Source organism: Pinus tabuliformis, chromosome 5_2, assembly GCF_031772625.1.
Source record: "Pinus tabuliformis cultivar Carrire ecotype Pingquan chromosome 5_2, CPIR1, whole genome shotgun sequence".
Lineage (NCBI taxonomy): Eukaryota > Viridiplantae > Streptophyta > Pinopsida > Pinales > Pinaceae > Pinus > Pinus tabuliformis.
This window is the reverse complement of record NC_142306.1, coordinates 580,685,072-580,703,949: the sequence shown is the minus strand read 5'-3', so window position 1 is coordinate 580,703,949 and position 18,878 is coordinate 580,685,072. Positions and strand designations below refer to the sequence as shown.

At 34.0% G+C, this 18,878-nt stretch overlaps 1 protein-coding gene across 2 annotated transcripts; it reads left to right on the top strand.

Annotated features, from left to right (window-relative positions):
- The first annotated feature begins 8,939 nt into the window (after positions 1–8,939).
- LOC149160310 (lysine-specific demethylase JMJ15-like) lies at positions 8,940–16,073 on the top strand. Of its 2 annotated transcripts, none has more exons than XM_089433687.1 (5): positions 8,940–10,281; positions 10,423–10,526; positions 14,552–14,623; positions 14,793–14,896; positions 15,562–16,073. In XM_089433687.1, exons 1-3 carry the CDS (start codon positions 10,008–10,010, stop codon positions 14,570–14,572), a joined length of 399 nt encoding a protein of 132 aa, XP_089289813.1. In that variant the 5' UTR covers positions 8,940–10,007; the 3' UTR covers positions 14,573–14,623; positions 14,793–14,896; positions 15,562–16,073. The 2 variants fall into 2 exon arrangements, with proteins under 2 accessions (XP_089289813.1, XP_089289812.1); XM_089433686.1 differs by having other exon boundaries at positions 14,552–14,652.
- Positions 16,074–18,878: the final 2,805 nt, after the last annotated feature.

Sequence of the window (18,878 nt, the reverse complement as noted above, 5' to 3'; positions counted from 1 at the left end):
CCAATGAAATGGCACCACATGGCACCCATTTGGTAGCTAGTTAGGCCCAACCAAAACATTGAAATGGTTTAAAACACTTGGAAAAACCCTAAAAATAAGTAGCGATGTTTAAATATATTGTTTATTAGCTTGGAACCAAATGGCAACCAAACGGTTTGACATGATCGGTGCCGGTTTGAATTGAATGGTTATAACCAATAGTGGTTATGACCAATTTAGCAGTTAACCACCATGACTTGGCGGACAATTCAAGGCCTGGCAGTATAAGTAGAATTGTTATAAATTTCAAATCTTCACGGGTTTGACAAACAGTTTATGGTTGGAAGGCTGACTATTTTGGGCGAAAAATTTTTTATAGCGGTTAGTGTTACATAGCCAACGGTTAACAAATTTGGTGGATTTAAAAACACACTGACTGCCAACCAATGTTAATCTAAACGACAAATCAAAGGGTTGATTAAATAGAACCTACTATAGTTATATGTTAAATGGGCAGAAGGATATAATGTTGTTTTTGACAGTAGACAAACCACATGACGAGAAGTTATGGTATTGTTTTATATGTAAAAATAAATGGGGGCCCATGCATTTGACCCTGGGACCCCCAACCAAACTACTGCCAATTTTACCATGCGCCAACAAATACTCCAATGACTAACTCATTGATAGTGTTGCCCAAAGAAACATATTTAAAACATAATCATTCAATCGGAATGAATGGCGGAGCCGTGAGCGAGAGATTCGATGGAACTGTGACATAGGGAACCCTATGTGAGGGAACCTATAGCGTGGAACCTTGACAATGCAGTTCCAGATGAGGAATATTCTAGTGTAATATTCCAAGAATATTCTTATGTAAAATCTATTATGGAATCTAAAGATTCTTTAGGGGGTTCAGGGATGACAATGGCAAAATATAGCTTATTTTATACTCATTTTACTCAGAATTTCATAAGGATTTCAATGGTGCTGTCAGATTTGGGCTCTGAGAAATTAGTCTTAGGGGTTATGGCATAAACCCACATTCTTAATTAATTGTTGGGCACCAAGTTCAAGATAACAATGCATCTTTCAGAAGTGGGTCATGTTTATAGTCAAGAGTCTCAGGAGGACAAGACATACTTAATGGTATTGTGATTGTTGTGTTTTGAGTAATCAAATTTCAAGTCACTTCCAGGATTGGAGGTATAACGATGTATTTTCCCGTGTACTTTCATTTCTTTTTTATGAGATGAATTAAGCGACCTCCCCACTATTGAAGTAGGTCCCAGAGACATAGTCCACATTGGATTAACTCTGTTATCAAACATTGTGTGCATTGTATTTATGATCTCCTTTATGTTGCTTCTTATTTAAGTGTTTGCATATATGGTTTTTACATGCTCTTTCATGCAATTCTTCTAACATCAACCGAAGAATACATCTTGGATAGTGCTGGTATCAAAGGAATACTAGATCATAATAATAACTACTAATGTTTTTTTGGAATGGTAGCATTTGAACTACTATAAGGTAGACCTTTTAGAACTCGTTAATTTGGGACAGATTGGAAGATAAGATATTGGTGGGACTTGAACTAATTTAGTTTAATTTTCCCACTAGGAAATGACCCAAAATACTAATGAGTTTTCAACATGTGGTTTTGTCGTTGTTGTTGTTTTCTTTTTCGTCAAAAATTTGTCGAAGGTATTACTGTAGGTATTCTTCTTAAATTTGGTTTGATTGAACAACATCCCATTAATTTATGCTCATGAAAGTACACTCAGTCCAGAACATATGATTATTTCAATAAAAGCTCAGAATTTATACTAGAAAGAGAAAACAGAACCATACACTAATTTTGGACACTGATACAAAAATATAAAATGATAATGGTAGAATGAGAAGAACCTAGTTTATATTTGATGACTCCTTCACAAATACCAGGATTAATTGTTCACACAAACACCTTTGCAACTGATCCAGGTGGATATTGGTGGCCACCCACCTATTCCACTTGGACCCTCACTATCGTTTCTTTCATTTTTTTAGTTTCCTTATTTGTAGCACAATTTACTATTTTTGGTAGTTTTTCGGGTCCTAAACTTCCGGAGCCATTTTAAGGCCCTAAACGATGTTTTTTTGGGAAAATGAGAGCCAACATTTCCAATGAATCAATGTTGGCCACTCGAAAGTTGTAGTCCTCAGATAGATCTTTCTAACGAAGTATTATGCGCGTCAAACGAAGATCGTATGGCGAAGTTACGACCTCGGGAAGATGATGTACCAATTTACCCAAACAGGGCCTATAGTTAGGCGCTTCATCTCCTAGGGTTAGGTTTTTGGATGTTTAGGGTTTTCCATTGTTTCTCAATAATAAATAGGCCTTTGAGCCTCATTGTAACACATTTCATAGGCATGTAACAACCACATCTCTTCTCAGAGATAAGCTACCATCGCCCGAGCTAGTCTTATTTCCATTTTGTTTGTAAGCATATTTTAGTATTTGATATTAATGAAAGGATGTTTTATTTCTGCTACATATTTGTATTTATGGTTATATCTATAATTTGTTGTGTTCCTGTTTAAATCCAGATCAACAACAACAGTATGTACAACCATCATAATTACAAGAGATTTTCCCTTTTTCCAACCACTATAATGAGCAAATGACGACATATGGAGGTCATATTTCAGAGTAATAATATCAACAATTACATGCATTATTCAACAGAGATTTAATAATTGTTTTTCACCTCCCAACACCTAGGCATACTCAAGAAATGAATGCAAAGGTACAACAATATTTAGTCTAGCAAAGTTCATCCCCATAAATGACAAATTTGTGGCACCTTCATATCTAAGATTAACATGCAAATATTAGTCCCTAAAACAGAGTTTTTTGGCCCACTAGTTGTAGTAAATTCAACCACAAGTTCAACCCAAGTTTTTTGAAATGCAAGTAAATCATTCATCCTCCTCTAGGGTGTAATTAGCTTATCCAAACCCTATTTTCAAAGGCATCAATATGGACAATATTCGAGAAATTGGCTAAGAAAATGATTTCTAGAAAGACCCAACATGGCCTCTCTAAAATTTTACAACAATTCAACCTCATCTCCTTGAAAATGCACTTCAACTTCAGGTACAAGAATATTACTTGGTTCTTGGGATCTGAAGTAATTAATCAACTCTGCCTCTCTTATTTTGAGTGACTTTTTTTCTATTTTAATTCCTTAGAAATTGTGCCTCTAACTGAGAAGAGGAATGGAGAGAAAAGCAATCTGGCCTACAACAATTCAGCCCTTCTTGTACAAACAGAATTCGACCTCCTTGGAGAATTATGAAATCTTTCGACAAAAAAACGTGTGGAATACCTTGCAAACAATTCATTCAATGATGGAAACTCCCTGCAATAGGCACAATTGGAAGATCAAAGGTAATCTTCCACAAGAGATAACTAGGGTGGCACTTGAAGTCCACCAAAATTAGCTATTGAGTTTCACTTGAAACTCTTGAAACTTGTTTGAGCTTCCTCTTAAAGTCAAATATAAATCATAGGAATAGAATCATTTGCAATTGATCCATTCCCCCTTTTATAATTCTCCATGGAGTCTTCCTCTAGCTTCTAGTCTCTCTTTTTTTTCTTTTTATTTTATGGGTGGGGCCCATTTTCCACTAGGAGATTTTTGCCGAGATTTTGAATAAAATTAATAACATGTCTATCTCAATAAAATATTATTTTGTCGTCATTCTCCAATAAAATAATTATTTTCCTCCAGTCTCCATTAAAATATTATTGTGTCACCATTCTCCATAAAATAATATTTTTTGCTTTTCTCTCACAAAATAATATTTTCTCTTTTTTATTTAATATCACGAAAAATTATCAAAACTCCTTAGTTATTTTTTCACTCACAAAAATTGGGAACATCACATTTAGTAAATGGAAGAACAACTATCCTTAATTAGGCAAAGACTAAAGGAAGCTCAAGATCATAAAAAGAGCTATGATGATGTGCATAGAAAGGATCATAGCTATGAAATGGGGAATCATGTATTTCATTGAGTTAAACCCTAGAAAATTTCCATAAGATATGGAAAGGGATCCAAATTTCCCCATCAGTTTGTGGGGATATTTGAAATTTTGGAAAATATTATACCTATAGTTTATTGTCTTGCTCTATCATTAGTGTTGCATAGTGTGGATACTCTAGTATTTTTCATGTACCTATTTTGAGGCATTATATCGTTGATTCAGATTATAGATTGAAAATAATTGAATCATTTGCAGGTCACTAGTGAAGGGGTCTTGAAAGCATAACCCATATGCATATTAGACCATCATACCCACCAGCTTAGGTGTCACCTAGTGGACTAGGTAAAGGTCCAATAAGATATTATAATTTGAGTTCTCCCACTTGGGCAGATGCGACAACTATGCATCTTGAATACTCACAATTATTTACGTAAGAAACTTTGGGCTAGATATTTTTAAGAAAGGATGTGTGTAATGCCCCTCTTATATGAACTTGTTAAGTATATTGGATAACTAGTTTTGGACCATTTTTCCTAGTTATATTCCAAATGTGTACATTTACTATTTATTTTTATATATGGATGAATAATAAATCACACGCTTGAATGATGAGGTACAAATACTAATTATATTCTTCATATGTACATATATTATTTAGTTTAATATGAGGATACGGCGATGAATCATATGCTGGGTATAATGAAGTGGTATATTTTGACTCACATTCTTTTGTATATATAAAAATGGATAATTGAAATGGTATCAAATAAGAATATTGATGTTGTGAATCAATAAACCTTTACACGGGGAGTATAGTACTTATAAGAAAAATGATGACCAATGGAAAGGAAATTTATGATTGAGCATATATATATATATATATATATATATATGCCTGAGGAAAGAAATCAACCTCCCTCTCATCTCAAGGGCTAGAGTGAGGTTGTGGGGCCATAGTGAGGTTGATAGTACCAAGCTAGTCCACAGGTATACTCAATTAGCAGTTCATAAGGCATGAAGCCATTACAACAGAGTTTATCAAAGAATTATAGCTCATCATGTCACTAGCATGTATTTGAATGTAAGTGGGGAAGATAACAATTATTCCACCCAGCCCACGGGGCTTTGGATTGACGGTGAATGAGTGCGCTGTTAAGGCACTCCTTGCGATAGGTCACCGGTTCAAATCCCCCGTGGGTACTTAGGTTAGTCTTAACTAGAAAAAAAAAAAACAATTATTCCACCCAATAACTCGAGATAACCCCATTCAAACACACACACACATTGATTACTTCCATGTAAGTGATTGTGTATGTGCAAGGTACAAGTTGAGGCCTTGCCAAACTAGTGTACACACGAGTATGAGCTTACAATTATGGTTGGATGAGTCTAGAGCAGACAAAGAATATTCAACAATAACACAATGATACCTATGTCATAGAGACAGGACCCAAAGTCCATCTTGTCTAAGTTCATAAAAGTAAGTGTGGGGAATCCTCAGTCAACAATTAGCTAGTAGTGTCCCCACTAAGAGCTAAGTAAGATAAACCAATAACCCTTAAAGGATCATGGATAGTAGATAATTAATCATTTGGGAAGGGTATTAAGGTATAAATGGAGTAGCCCATGGGGCTTTGGATTGATGATGAATGGGTGCATTGTTAAGGCACTCCTTGTGATAGGTCACTAGTTCAAATCCCCCGTGGGTGCTTACCTACCAAAAAAGAAAATGTGTGAAAGATATTTTTTAATATGCAATAAACAATTAATAAAGTAATCATTAAATAAATAAATATCATTAAATAAATAAATAAATAAAATAAATAATAATCCAGAATTTACATGGAAAAGATGAGGTGTGAATAAATAAATAAATAGGAAGCTCATAAGTAACCTTACAACATGGGTTTTGACTACTTGCATCATGGGTTTTAATGATTAGAAACATGGGTTTTATTTTGAATTAAAAGAAAAAAAATATAATAGATTAAATAAATAAATAGGAAGCTCGTAAGTAACCTTACAACATGGGTTTTGACCACTTGCATCATGGGTTTTAATGATTTGCAACATGGGTTTTATTTTGAATTAAAAGAAAAAAATATAATAAATTAGAAATTGCATGAAATGATGAGGTGTCGACTCCACGTGTGTTGATAATCGGGAATTTGCATGGAAAAGATGAGGTGTGAATAAATAAATAAATAGGAAGCTCGTAAGTAACCTTACAACATGGGTTTTGACTACTTGCATCATGGGTTTTAATGATTTGCAACATGGGTTTTATTTTGAATTAAAAGAAAAAAATGTAATAAATTAGAAATTGCATGAAACGATGAGGTGTCAACCCCAGGTGTGTTGATAATCGGGAATTTACATGGAAAAGATGAGGTGTGGGTAGTGCATCGTATTATAAATAGAAAGGCCTTATTAGTAAAAGGGAAAAGGGGAGAATGAGGGGGAAGGGAAAAGTAGGTAGAATTTCTACCACAAAGGGAGATTTATGGAAATATGAGAAACATTAACTATTAGGGTAATGCTAGGGTTTTAGTAACTGATTTTTATAGGAGGGTTTGCGCCGCACAGGAAAAAGGTGAAACAGAAAAGGGAGCTTAGCTTTGGTGAAGAGGAAAGAACTCCACAGGTAGGTAATCATCTTCCATTGTCTTTTTATTTAACTTGAATTTAAATTTTAAAGTACAATTAGAGAAAGAGTTGAATATATAAAGTAATTTTAATTTTGTGCATAGTTAGGGTTAGGGTTTGAGGAGCTGCATATTGTTGGGGTTGTCTGGTGAGCTTAGCTTTGGTGAAGAGGAAAGAACTCCACAAGTAGGTAATCATCCTCCATTGTCTTTTTATTTAACTTGAATTTAAATTTTGAAGTACAATTAGAGAAAGAGTTGAATATGTAAAGTAATTTTAATTTTGTGCACGGTTAGGGTTTGAGGAGTTGTATACTTTTGGGGTTGTCTGGTTAGTCAAGGCTTCAGGGTGAGATCGTAGGCTAGCCTTGGGTGAGTTTTTGTGTGATTGGTCAAGGCTTGAGGATGAGATCATAGGTAAGTCTTCAGAGTGGGTTTTAAAAATAAACTAAGTGGAAAACGAGTTGGTGCATAGCAACCGACACAAAGGCTTGAGGGTGAGATCGTAGGCTAGCCTTGAGGGTGATTTTTTGTGTGGTTGGTCAAGGCTTGAGGATGAGATCATAGGTAAGTCTTCAGGGTGGGTTTTAAAAATAAACTAAGTGGAAAACGAGTTGGTGCATAGCCACGAGTTGGTGCATAGCAATAGACACAGTAAAAAGGTGAAACAGAAAAAAGGAGCTTGCCTTGGTCAGAAAGAAAAAAACTCCACAACTATCTAATCATCCTCTATTATCTTTTTATTTAGTTGAATTTAAATGTCATAAAAATTTTGAGGCATGGTGAAAGAAAGAGTTAAATATTTTTATGAAGTGATTTAGATTTTGTGTGCTCTTGGAACTACCTGTGTGAATACAATAATTTTTGTGTGTAGATTAGGTATAATGAAATGATTTAGATTAATTCGCCTTAAATATTTGTTTCTATTTCTATATTTAGTTATGAAATCAAAATAACTATATAAATGTGATAAATATAATCTTATTAGAATTTATTTTTAAAATAAAAAATTAAATAATATATTATTATAATTTTCTTCTGAGTATTAAATAAGACAATCTTTTAATATTAGCTAAAAACTAGCGTGAAAATCAACCATTAAACCCAACCCATTCCCTCAATAGACTCAAAGATCAGACACCTCGACTGCATGTGTATATTATGCAATGCTAAGGCTCAAGACTGGTTTTCCCTCTATCAGTGATTCCCCTGTTGTATTTTGACCCCAAAAACTTATCCTGCATGAACTTAAACGCGTCACGGGTTGAGCTGTGAGTTGTATAAGTGACTTCTTTCCACGCACTAGCTATACACGATCAGAAGTACAAATAGCAGTAAATATTTAGTATTTGTACAAATAGCAGTAAATATTTAGAATTTGTTGTATAAGTGATTGCACCAGGTCTGAATTTAAATAGAATTGGTGCAGTAGATATTTAGTATGGTTAAAATCAGTTTTTCTTTTTTCTAGGTTATTTTTAGGTTAATTTATTTTGCATTGATTTATTTAATGATTGTCTGGATATTATTTATAGTGTTAATGTTTGTTAGATGAAATGAATTAATGTGATAAATCTTTTTATCCTGAATAAGCATTCAGTCTGAGAAATTATAAATAAGTTTTTAAGAATTTAATATGATATAATGGAAAAGAAAAAAATGAGAAAGCATTGTGGAGTAAATACTTATTGTAAAATTTGTTTTAATATATTTTCATGTTCGTTTTTGTTAAGTTGAAAATTTTTTGTACAAGTGGATTGGGTAAAAAAGTTGGTTTTATTTAGTAAGTTCATGTGTTGGTGGGATGGGAATGGACTTTGTTTATTCATAATTATGGTAGATGTTTAAGGTTAAAGTTAGAGAGAATTTTATTAATATGCAATTGTCTCATTTGTAGGGATGCTAATTTGGTATTCATATTCTTTTTAGATTGATAATTATTTTTAAAAAATCACTTATTTGCAGTAGTTTCATTAATATATTTAGGGGACAGTTATTTCATCTTATATGTTACTTAGAAGCCATTAGAATTGGGAGTCCATCAAATTGAGGGTCCATCTCCTCTATTATAACATAGTCAAGTTCACCATTTTTTATCTCACCATCCACATAAATATCTAATATTTGCTTGATATTTATTTATTGTATATTTTATTAATTCAATCTACCTTGCACTAATTCCCAACACCTCTAACATTTTAGCCTGCAAATTTTCATATATTAGAAATCACAAACAACAATTGACTAATAAATTCAATGGTTAATGCTCATCAATAACAATGTGACTAATAAATTCAATGGTTAATGCTCGTCAATAACAATTTGAATTCACGGTAAATCTTCCATCTAACATTTTCCCACTCAAATATATTTCAATCCTGTTCATTTCATCCCATTGCAAAAAATAGTCCTCACTTAGATAATTTATTGCAACTAGGAAAAGGGCTAAAGTAAAACCATAGAAGCTGATAAATAAAACTTTTGATTTTAAGACAAATTTACTAAGATAATGAAAAGAAACTTTTGTGCATTTCAAAAATGCATTTCAAAATCAATGTATGCTTAATCTTTGTTGGAGATTCTCCTGCCTCTTGGCAGAATGGCCCTCTTAAATGTTGGAGTATCACATTGACTACCTTTTAAATTTCTATGCAGTATCTATATTTACATAATCAATAGAGGATATTAAGAAGAAATTGTAGGGCTCATGTCTTTGACAACTTAGATTGGTTGTGTAGATTGTTAAAGATGCATTGTAAGATGGTTCCCGAGGATCTATCACTTTTTCTTTCTAAAGAAGTATCAGTTGGAGAAAGTTGTCTAATTTCTTAGTGTCATCCCTGAATGGAGTTTCAAGATGGGAAAAGGTTTCCTTGGCACACACAATGGCATGTCTATACTAGTATTTGAGTTTTCTTGATTTGGATTGATTTGGTTTCCATCTATTGTATAAATTTTTAGGGCGACAGATTCTATGTTGAGATGGTTTTGTTTGTAAGCAACGAAAATGTCTTAAAATATACATGAGTTGACGAACACTAAAGACATTTTCTTTTCTTATAAGCAAAACCATCTCAATAGAGAAACTGCAGCCTTGAAAATTGTACAGAGAAACTGCAGCCGTGAAAATATGTACAATAGATAAAAACCAGATCAATCCAAATCAAATCAACTCAATTGGTAGTGCAGAAATGCCATTATCTGTGCCTAGAAAACCCTTTTACTATCTTTGGAACTTCATTCAAGCATGTCAAGCAGGTCAAGAAGGAATTAGAAGATTTACCCAACTAAAAGTTCTCCACAGTCAAGAAATTCCTCCAAATTTAATCTCTTAGCAGAGGCAGATGTGGCAGATTCTCAGGAGCCATGTTGCAATGCGGCTTCTAACAGCATTCAAGCGCAGTGAACAAAGAGAAGTGGTTCCTGGTATAACACACCCAGGCAATGGAAGAAAGTTTCATTCAGGTTATCCTAATATGTTTGAAGATTTACAGAGGAATCTTCTTACTGCGCGTAGACTTCCTGTGAAGAATGCTAGTTATGATGTTGATCCTTTGGACATTGAAGTTATCCAGCCCTGCCAGCCTTTGTATGACAGACGGACCATATTGCGCAAAGGTGCTGTGCATTCTTAGTTTTATTGTTTGTCACAAGTTTCAAATCCATGTCGTTTGCAAGCTTTAAGGTTTCCCAGTGTCACTGGCACTAGTGTTTTGTAATGATCTTAAAATTTCGAATGTTGACTCCAATTCTATGCAGAGTATAAAAGCGGTGTAAGGTTCTACAGTGCTTTAGACCCAAGACATACATGCAGGTACATTTCAGAAGTTCTGGACGCTGAAGTGAAGCAACCTTTGTTCAAGGTAATACATGTTCTATCTAGTTTTTTCTTCAATGGTTGACATGACAGAGAGTCGAGACTCTCTGGTGGCTTTTTCCATGGACTTGACATATTCTATTACCTAATTTATCATGTGCCATTTTTCCTACCAAAATATTCTTCCCTGTCAGTATGTTGTATGTTCATGTTTTGTTAGTAGAATATCAGAGTTATAATCTCTTAAATATCAGGTACATGTATCAATGTATCATGTATGCTTTGCTGTGAAACTTATTTTACATAATTTAAATATAGTCAATATCATCTTTGCAACAATGCTTGCCAATCTGCCAGAGGTAGCAAAGACTAGAGTAATATGCCTCCTCCACGAGAAAAACTCTAGAGATCTCACATGAGTTTGATTGATTTTCCCTTACCTATCAATGTTAAATTATGTTCGTATTTAATAGCAATGTAATTTGTAATCATTTTTCTTTCATTTGTCTGCAAGTATCGTAATTCTGTGAGCAGGAGATCATGAGCTGAAATTTGATCTGACCAAAGTTCTCCTCAAAAACTTGATTTTCTCTAGTCCTATACTTTATCTTACCATAGTAGTTGCGACTAGAGCTTGTATCTATATTTCTACTAAAGTGCATATTAGTAGTGATGTGTCACTTTTACAGTGACTTTATACCATCTCATACATAATTTACGATGCGGATTCATCAAGGTTTTGATTCAAGATCAGGAAGCCTTTAACAAAATCCATCCAGACATGTTACTGTGCATGGCATTCATGTGAAGACTTAGTAGATTGCAATCTATTTGAATGAATACCTGCTGTTTTACCTTGCTTAAGGTTAGTTAACCTATAGAATAAAGTTTAAACCTTTCTAGAGATAATTAATCACCATGGTGGGATTTCAACCATCTTATACAAAGGAAATTAAGCATCTCACATGTTCACAAGATTGTGTAACAGAGCAAGAGGTCGGCACGTACATTTTATTATGAAAGTTTGCTACTGCTAGACCGTATAAAGTATGAAGGTTATCATGAGTCCATCTTGCTATTGTCCTTGTTAGGCTTTGGAGTGTAGTTGATATGTTCTACACATTTACAATTCTCTTCTTTATGTGCTTGTGTTAAAGCGTATGCTTTCTTGGCTCATTAAGCAGTCTTTCTACGAGTCTTAGAGACAATGTTGCGTTAGAGGGTACCTCAGGGCTTAGATTGGTCAACCTTGACATTTTATCTCTTTATACGTTCCATATGTTATTTGTTTCTTCAATCTTGTTTTCTTCATATTGTATTATGTATTTCAATTTGTCGTTATTTGTTTGAGTCTATTCCAAGTATCAAAAAAGTTTCTTTCCCCACAAACATACTCGTATGCTGCTTGTTATATATTTCCCATGCTTCAATGAGCATTCAACTCGTGCTGTTTGCATTGGGAAACTCACAGCATAAAGCCTCTCTAGTATTTATTGGGAATTCCTTAATGCACAGATATTCTGTGTGAATGAAGCAGTTCTGCTTGTTGAGAAGTTGTGTCTGAATTTCCCATAAGGTGATAAGTATGACCTAAACATGGAGAAAAATTAATTAGTTGGACTAAAAGACGTATACAACTGCCCCCATCATTGCCGGAGATAAGATATCCATGCACAGAATGACCTCAGTATTCTACTTCGATTTACGAAGATCATATTTAGCCGTTTTCCATATAAACTGTCCATTTAAAGAATTTCGTCTTTTTTGTACACCACAAGATGAATTTCAGCATATTTGCACATCACAAGATGTTGCTGCTAGTTTTTATATATCGTTAAGAGTGTAGTTAGACTGTTAAAGTATCATTTTTTATCTTACCCATACCCCCCACACCCACATACTCAATATTTATTTGTTGCATAATTTTTTTATTCAATCTCTCTTGCACTAGTTCCCAGCAAATCTGAACATGAACACTTCCTTTAGGTGGCCCTCAACTGTAATCTGCAAAATTGAATACACTAAAAATCACAAACAATAATCGACTAATAGATTTAATGGTTAATGTTTATTATTTTATACATGTCCATGGTAAATCTTCCATCTATTTCTTTTCCACTTAGTTAATCCTATTCGTTTAATCACATTGCCAAAAGTAGTCCCCACTTCTCAGATAACATATTGCAACTAAGAAAAGGGTGAAAAGTAAACCAAAGAAGCTGATAAATAAAACCTCTGTTTTGAAGACAAATTAATAGGATAATGCAAGTGCACTTCATTTCAAAATTAATGTATGTTTAATCCTTGTTGGAGATTCTTCTCAAAGATTCTTCTGCCTCTTGGCAGAGTGGCCCTCCAAAATAGTGGAAGACCACATTGACTACCTTCTAAATTTCTATGCAGTATCTATATCTATATAGATCAATAGAGAATATCAAGAAGAAATTGCAGGGGCTAAATTTCTATGCAGTATCTATATCTATATAGATCAATAGAGAATATCAAGAAGAAATTGCAGGGGCTCATGTTTCTGAAAAACGATATTGGTTGTGTAGATTATTGCATTAAGATGTGTTAGAAGCTGCATTGTATTTGTAACATGGCTCCTAACGATCTGTCAAATCTGTCTCTTCTAAGAGCTTATATTTGCAGGGATTTCTTGAAGGTAAAGAAGTTTCAATTGGAGATAAGCCTTCTAAGTCCTTTGTGTCATTTCCCAAATGAACATCCAAGATGGAAAAAAGGTTTCTTGGGCAGAGACAATGGCATGTCTCTACTAGCATTTGAGTTTGCTTGCTCTAGATTGATTTGGTTTTCATCTATTGTATAATTTTCCTGGACTATAGATGTTCTGTGGAGACGGTTTTGTTTGTAAGAAAAAAAAATGTCTCTAGTGTTTGTCAACTTTTGTATATTTTGTTCAATTTTGCAAATGTGAACATGCTCTTGAGCAGATACAACACCAACTGTTGCTCTACCATTGCAATGATATACATCATCAAAAGTTTCCAGGGTAACAAGCATTTTGCATGCTCTCTATCTTTCTCTCTTCTTCAATACTCCCATTCTTATCCTCTTTGTCACTAAGTAGTATAGTTTCCAACATTCGATTCTGAATCTTGTGCCTTGGCAAGAACCTTATTATTTTGTCTATCCTGGATTTCAGTTTTAAAAATCATAGGAAAATCCTTCATAGGAGTTGTCTTCCATATGAACATAGATTTTGAGGGAAAAATGATGAGGCATATCACATAAAAACTTGTTGGGTGTTCAATATGTAACACCACATCACTTTATGCAAGATGCCTCATGATTTCCCCCTCAAAAACTATATTCAAATCAAAGACAAGTCCTTTGAAGGATTTGCCTTTGATTTTTGAAACAAGATAGAGAAAATAGTAAGGATCTTGCCAAGGCACAAAATTCAGAATCAACAAATGGCGTTGAAGCTATACTACTTAGTGATTGTGAAGAGGATGAGAATGGGAGTCTTGGATAAGAGAGAGTGTGCAAAAGTTTGTTTCCGTGTGAGCTTTAGATGATGCAGAAAATTGCATTGGTAGAGCAGCAGTTGGTGTTGTATTTGCTGAGGAGCATGTCCACAATTGCAAAATTGAACAAAATATACAGAAGTTGACAAACACTAAAGACATTTCCTTTTCTTACAAACAAAACCATCTCAAGAGAGAATCTGCAGCCTTGAAATTTGTACAATAGATGAAAATTAGATCAATCCAGATCAAGCAAACTCAATTGGTAGTGCAAAAATTCCATTGTCTATGCCCAAGAAACATTTTTTCCTATCTTGGAACTTTATTGAAACATGACAGGAAGGAATTAATGGACTTATATTCAACTGGAAATTCTTCATAGTCAAGGGATTCCTGCAAATTTAAACTCTTAGAAGAGGCAGATGTGCAGATCCTTGACAGCCATGTTACAATGCAGCTTCTAAGTTCTAACAAAGAAGGGTGGTTTCTGGTATAACACACCTGGATAATGAAATAAAGGTTCATTCAGGGTATCCAAATATGTTTGAAGATTTACAGAGGGATTTTCTTATTCCAGTAGATATCCTGTGAAGAAAGCTAGTTATGATGTTGATCTTTTGGACATTGGAGTTATCCAGCCCTGCAAGCCTTGGTACGACAGCTGGACCATATTTCCCAAAGGTGCTGTGCATTCTTAGTTTTCTTGTTTGTCACAAGTTTCAAATCCATGTCTTTCGCAAGTTTTAGGATTTACCAGTGTCACTGGCACTAGTGTTTTGTAATGATCTTAAATTTGGAATGTTGACTCCAATTCTATGCAGGGTATAAAATTCGTGTAACGTTCTACAGTGTTTTATACCCAACACAAACACGCAGTTACATTTCAGGAGCTCTGGGTGATGAAGTGAAGCAACCTTTGTTCAAGGTAATACATGTTCTATCGAGTTTAGTCTCCAATGGTTGACATGATACAGAGTCGAGACTCTCTGGTGGCTCTTTCCATGAATTTCATATCTTCCATTACCTAATTGATAATGTGCTATCCTTCCTACCAACCTATCAAGATGTGAAGGTGAAATACTCTTCCTTGTCAGTATGCTCTATGTTCATGTTGTCTGAATAGAATATAAAAATTATAATCTCTTAAATATCAGAGACATGTATTATTTTAAATTATTTTACATAATTTAAATATAGTCAATATCATCTTTCCAACAATGCTTGCCAATCTGGCAGAGGAGGTAGCATAGACTGGAGTAATATGCCTCTTCCACCAGTTAAATCAAATTTGTCACAAGCAGCCTTGTATCTATGAGAAACTCTAGCAATCTCACATGCGCTTGATTGATTTCCTCTTACCTTTCAATGTTAACAGCAATCTAATTTGTAAATCGTTCTCCTTTCATTTGTCTGCAAATATCATAATCCTGTGAGCAAGAGATCATTAACTGAAATTTGATCTCACCAAAGTTCTCAAAAACTTGATTTTCTCTAGTCCTAATACTTTATCTTACCATGGTAGTTGTGTCTGAAGTTTGTCTATAACTTGACAGTGACTTTATATCATCTGATACATACTTTATGATGCAGATTCATGAAGGTTTTGATTCAAGATCACGAAGCCTTGAAGAAAAGACACCCTGACCTGTTGCTGTGCATGTCATTCATGCGAAGACACCTTAGTAGATTGCAATCTATTTGAAAGAATACTTTCACTTTTACCTTTCTTAAGGTTTGTTAACCTATAGAATGAACCTTTCTAGAGACAATTGCATCACCATGGTGAGATTTCAACCATCTTATACAGATTGAATTAAGCATTTCATATGTCTACAAGATTGTGTAATAGAGCAAGAGGTCAGTACAAACAGCTTATTATGAAACTTCGCTAATTGCTAGACCATGACATTTGATACGTTCAGCTTTCAGAGTAAACTGTGAAAGTTATTATGAGTCCATCTTCGAATTGTGCCTATTAGGCTTTGGAGTGTAGTTGATATGTTCTACACATTTACAGTTCTCTTCTTTATGTGCTTGTGTTAAAGCGTATGCTTTCTTGGCTCATTAAGCAATCTTTCTATGAGCCTTAGAGACAATGTTTCTTTAGAGGATATTTAAGGCTTAGATTGGTCAACCTTGAAGCTTTACAGAAGTTTTATATCTTTGTGTGTTCCATCAGTTATTTTTTTTCTTCAATCTTGTTTTGTTCATATTGTATTATGTATTTCAAGCTGTCGTTATTTGTTTGAGTCTATTCCAAGTAAATAATTTTCCATGTTTCTTTGCCCCACAAACATATAGATATGCTGCTTGTTATTTATTTCCCTTATATATGCCATGCTTCAATGAACTTTCAACTTGTGCTGATTGCATTGGGAAACTCACAGCATAAAGCTTCTATAGTATTTATTGGGAATTCCTATAATTTCATGAGGTGAAAAGCACAGATATTCTATGTGAATGAAGTACTTCTGATTGTTGAGAAGTTGTTCTGAACTTCCCATAGGGTGATAAGTATAACCTAAACATGGAGCAAATGTTTAATTAATTGGACTAAAAGATGTAGGCAACTTTTCCCCCTCATTGTCGGAGATAAGACATCCAGGCATAGAATGTCTTCAGTATTCTAATTCTATCTACGAAAATCATATTTAGCCCTTTTCCATATAAACTGTTCTAAAGATTTCAGCATTTTTGTACGTCACAAGATGTTGCTGCTTGTTCTTATATATTGTTAAGAGTAGAGTTAGACTGTTATAGAAATTGCAAACCATTCAACAAATGACACAAAAGTTGCTCGTCAATGATAACAATAATCACAAGGGTGTACTTGTATATAAATGTCATTTGTTTCTACTTATGGCAATGTTTATCGGTTGGATAGTTACAACTTACATCATATTCATTTCCAAACGTTTAAATGCAATATTCTATACAACCAATCTTGTTTGTCAGAAACATGAGGCCCTGCAATTTAATCTTGATATCCTCTATGGATCTATATAGATATAGATACCGCACAGACTTTTAGAGGGTAGTTAGTGTGATCCTTCACTACTTAGGAGGGTCATTCTACCAAGAGGCAGCAGAATCTCCAATAAGGATTAAGCATACATTAATTTCGAAATGCATCGAAGTTTCCTTTCATTATCCTGGTAAATTTGTCTAAAAATCATAAATTCTATTTATCAGCTTCTTTGGTTTACGTTTCTCCCTTTTCTTAGTTGCAATATATTATCTGAGAATCAGGGCCTATTGTTGACAATGGGATTAAACGAATAGGTTTAAAATATATGAGTGGAAAAAGATGGATGGAAGATTTACTGTGGACATGTATAAAACATTACTAGAAATTGTTATTGATGAATTTTAACCATTATCTGTTAAGTCGATTGCTGTTTGTGATTCTTAATGTATGGAATTTTGAAGGGTCACCCAACAGAAGTGTTCATGTATGTATCTGTTCAGAAGTGCTGGGAACTAGTGCAAAAGAAATGAATAAACAAACTATACAACCACAAAGCCTTGGCAGAGACAACACTCTTCCTCTACGTCCTCCTGAAAGCCTCGATGGTCTTGAAATGTTTGGTTTTACGTCACATGACAGATTGTCGAGGTAGATTTTGTGCCCATCGATGTGAATTAGGCATGTTGTTATAAGTCCTTTGATACCAATTGAGTTTATATATTCAATTCTGTTGTTATAGAGACGCTCGATCCTGGCCTCGTGCAAGTCAGGTGCAAGTTGTTGGTGGAGATGGGGATATCATTCTGATATAGTGAGGGATTCAAACCCATTACCATTGTCCTTGGAGAATCAAACATGACAAATCAGGTGTCTAGTGAAAATATTTCTGCTTTAGTGGGAGGCTTATTCAAAAGAGCAAGGCCTATTGAACTATGGACTTTGCATGAAGTTTTGAGCAGTGAATATTGGATCTGGGATTGCAAGGCAGCTATCATGGCCTTTCCAGAAGAAATTAAAAAATTGTGAATATATCGCTTAGGGCCTTTCCATCACACACTGAAATGATAAATGATGGATTCGTATTATTTGCCATTGGATCAATAAAACGCAAAAGATGTTGGTATTTTGGCGTGGCTAAATATATTAATGAAAAATGTTTGGGAGTGAACTCAATTAAATCAATGTAAGCTAACTAATGATATTGAGGACGCTCGTGAACCTACATACATTTCATAGAAAGTTTACTGTAAATGTTATATATATATATATATATATATATATATTGAATTATTTTTATTGAAAATAAATGTTATTTAAAATCTTATTACTATTATATAATAGTAAATATAAATTTTATTTTATTTTTTAAAAAGTTGAATTTTATTGTTTTAAAAATCAGAGATTACATGAAAAATTATCAAAATTTATATGTTTTATTTTAATTTTTAAAAACTTGAATTTTATTGTTTTAAAAATTGGAGATTATATGAGAAATTACTACAAGTCATATGGATCTTGTATGGAAGACCATACTATAACCAATATTATATTTTCCAAAAGAACAAAAGAGAGAAACAAAAACTAACATAAGTGCATCGAAACAAGTCTATGCTATGATATTGACCTATTTGGTTATAATCATAATCCACTACAAAAAGAAAACCATAATCATATAATCAGAGGATTGGTTTAGAATCTAAACCTACTACAGGGATAGGGGTTGTTGGGTCTACCGAGGATCTAACCACTACTACAGGAATGACGAGAAGTTGTTCAATCATCACCAACCTGTGGTCCATCATCTCCAACCTATAATCATATTGTTTAAGATGTCCATGCATATGATCCAAGGTTTGTAATAGGTCTCTCATCAACACCCAGATAACGTACTTCCCAATTGGAACTTCATCTTTTTGTACAAATCCATTGTTTGCATATA

Excerpts from the sequence above, each read along its gene's own strand:
- LOC149160310 (XM_089433687.1), top strand. The coding sequence starts at position 10,008 with ATGTGGCAGATTCTCAGGAGCCATGTTGCAATGCGGCTTCTAACAGCA. Across the intron at positions 10,282-10,422 it reads ACGGACCATATTGCGCAAAG|AGTATAAAAGCGGTGTAAGG; the intron begins GTGCTGTGCATT and ends AATTCTATGCAG. Across the intron at positions 10,527-14,551 it reads TGAAGCAACCTTTGTTCAAG|ATATCCTGTGAAGAAAGCTA; the intron begins GTAATACATGTT and ends TTATTCCAGTAG.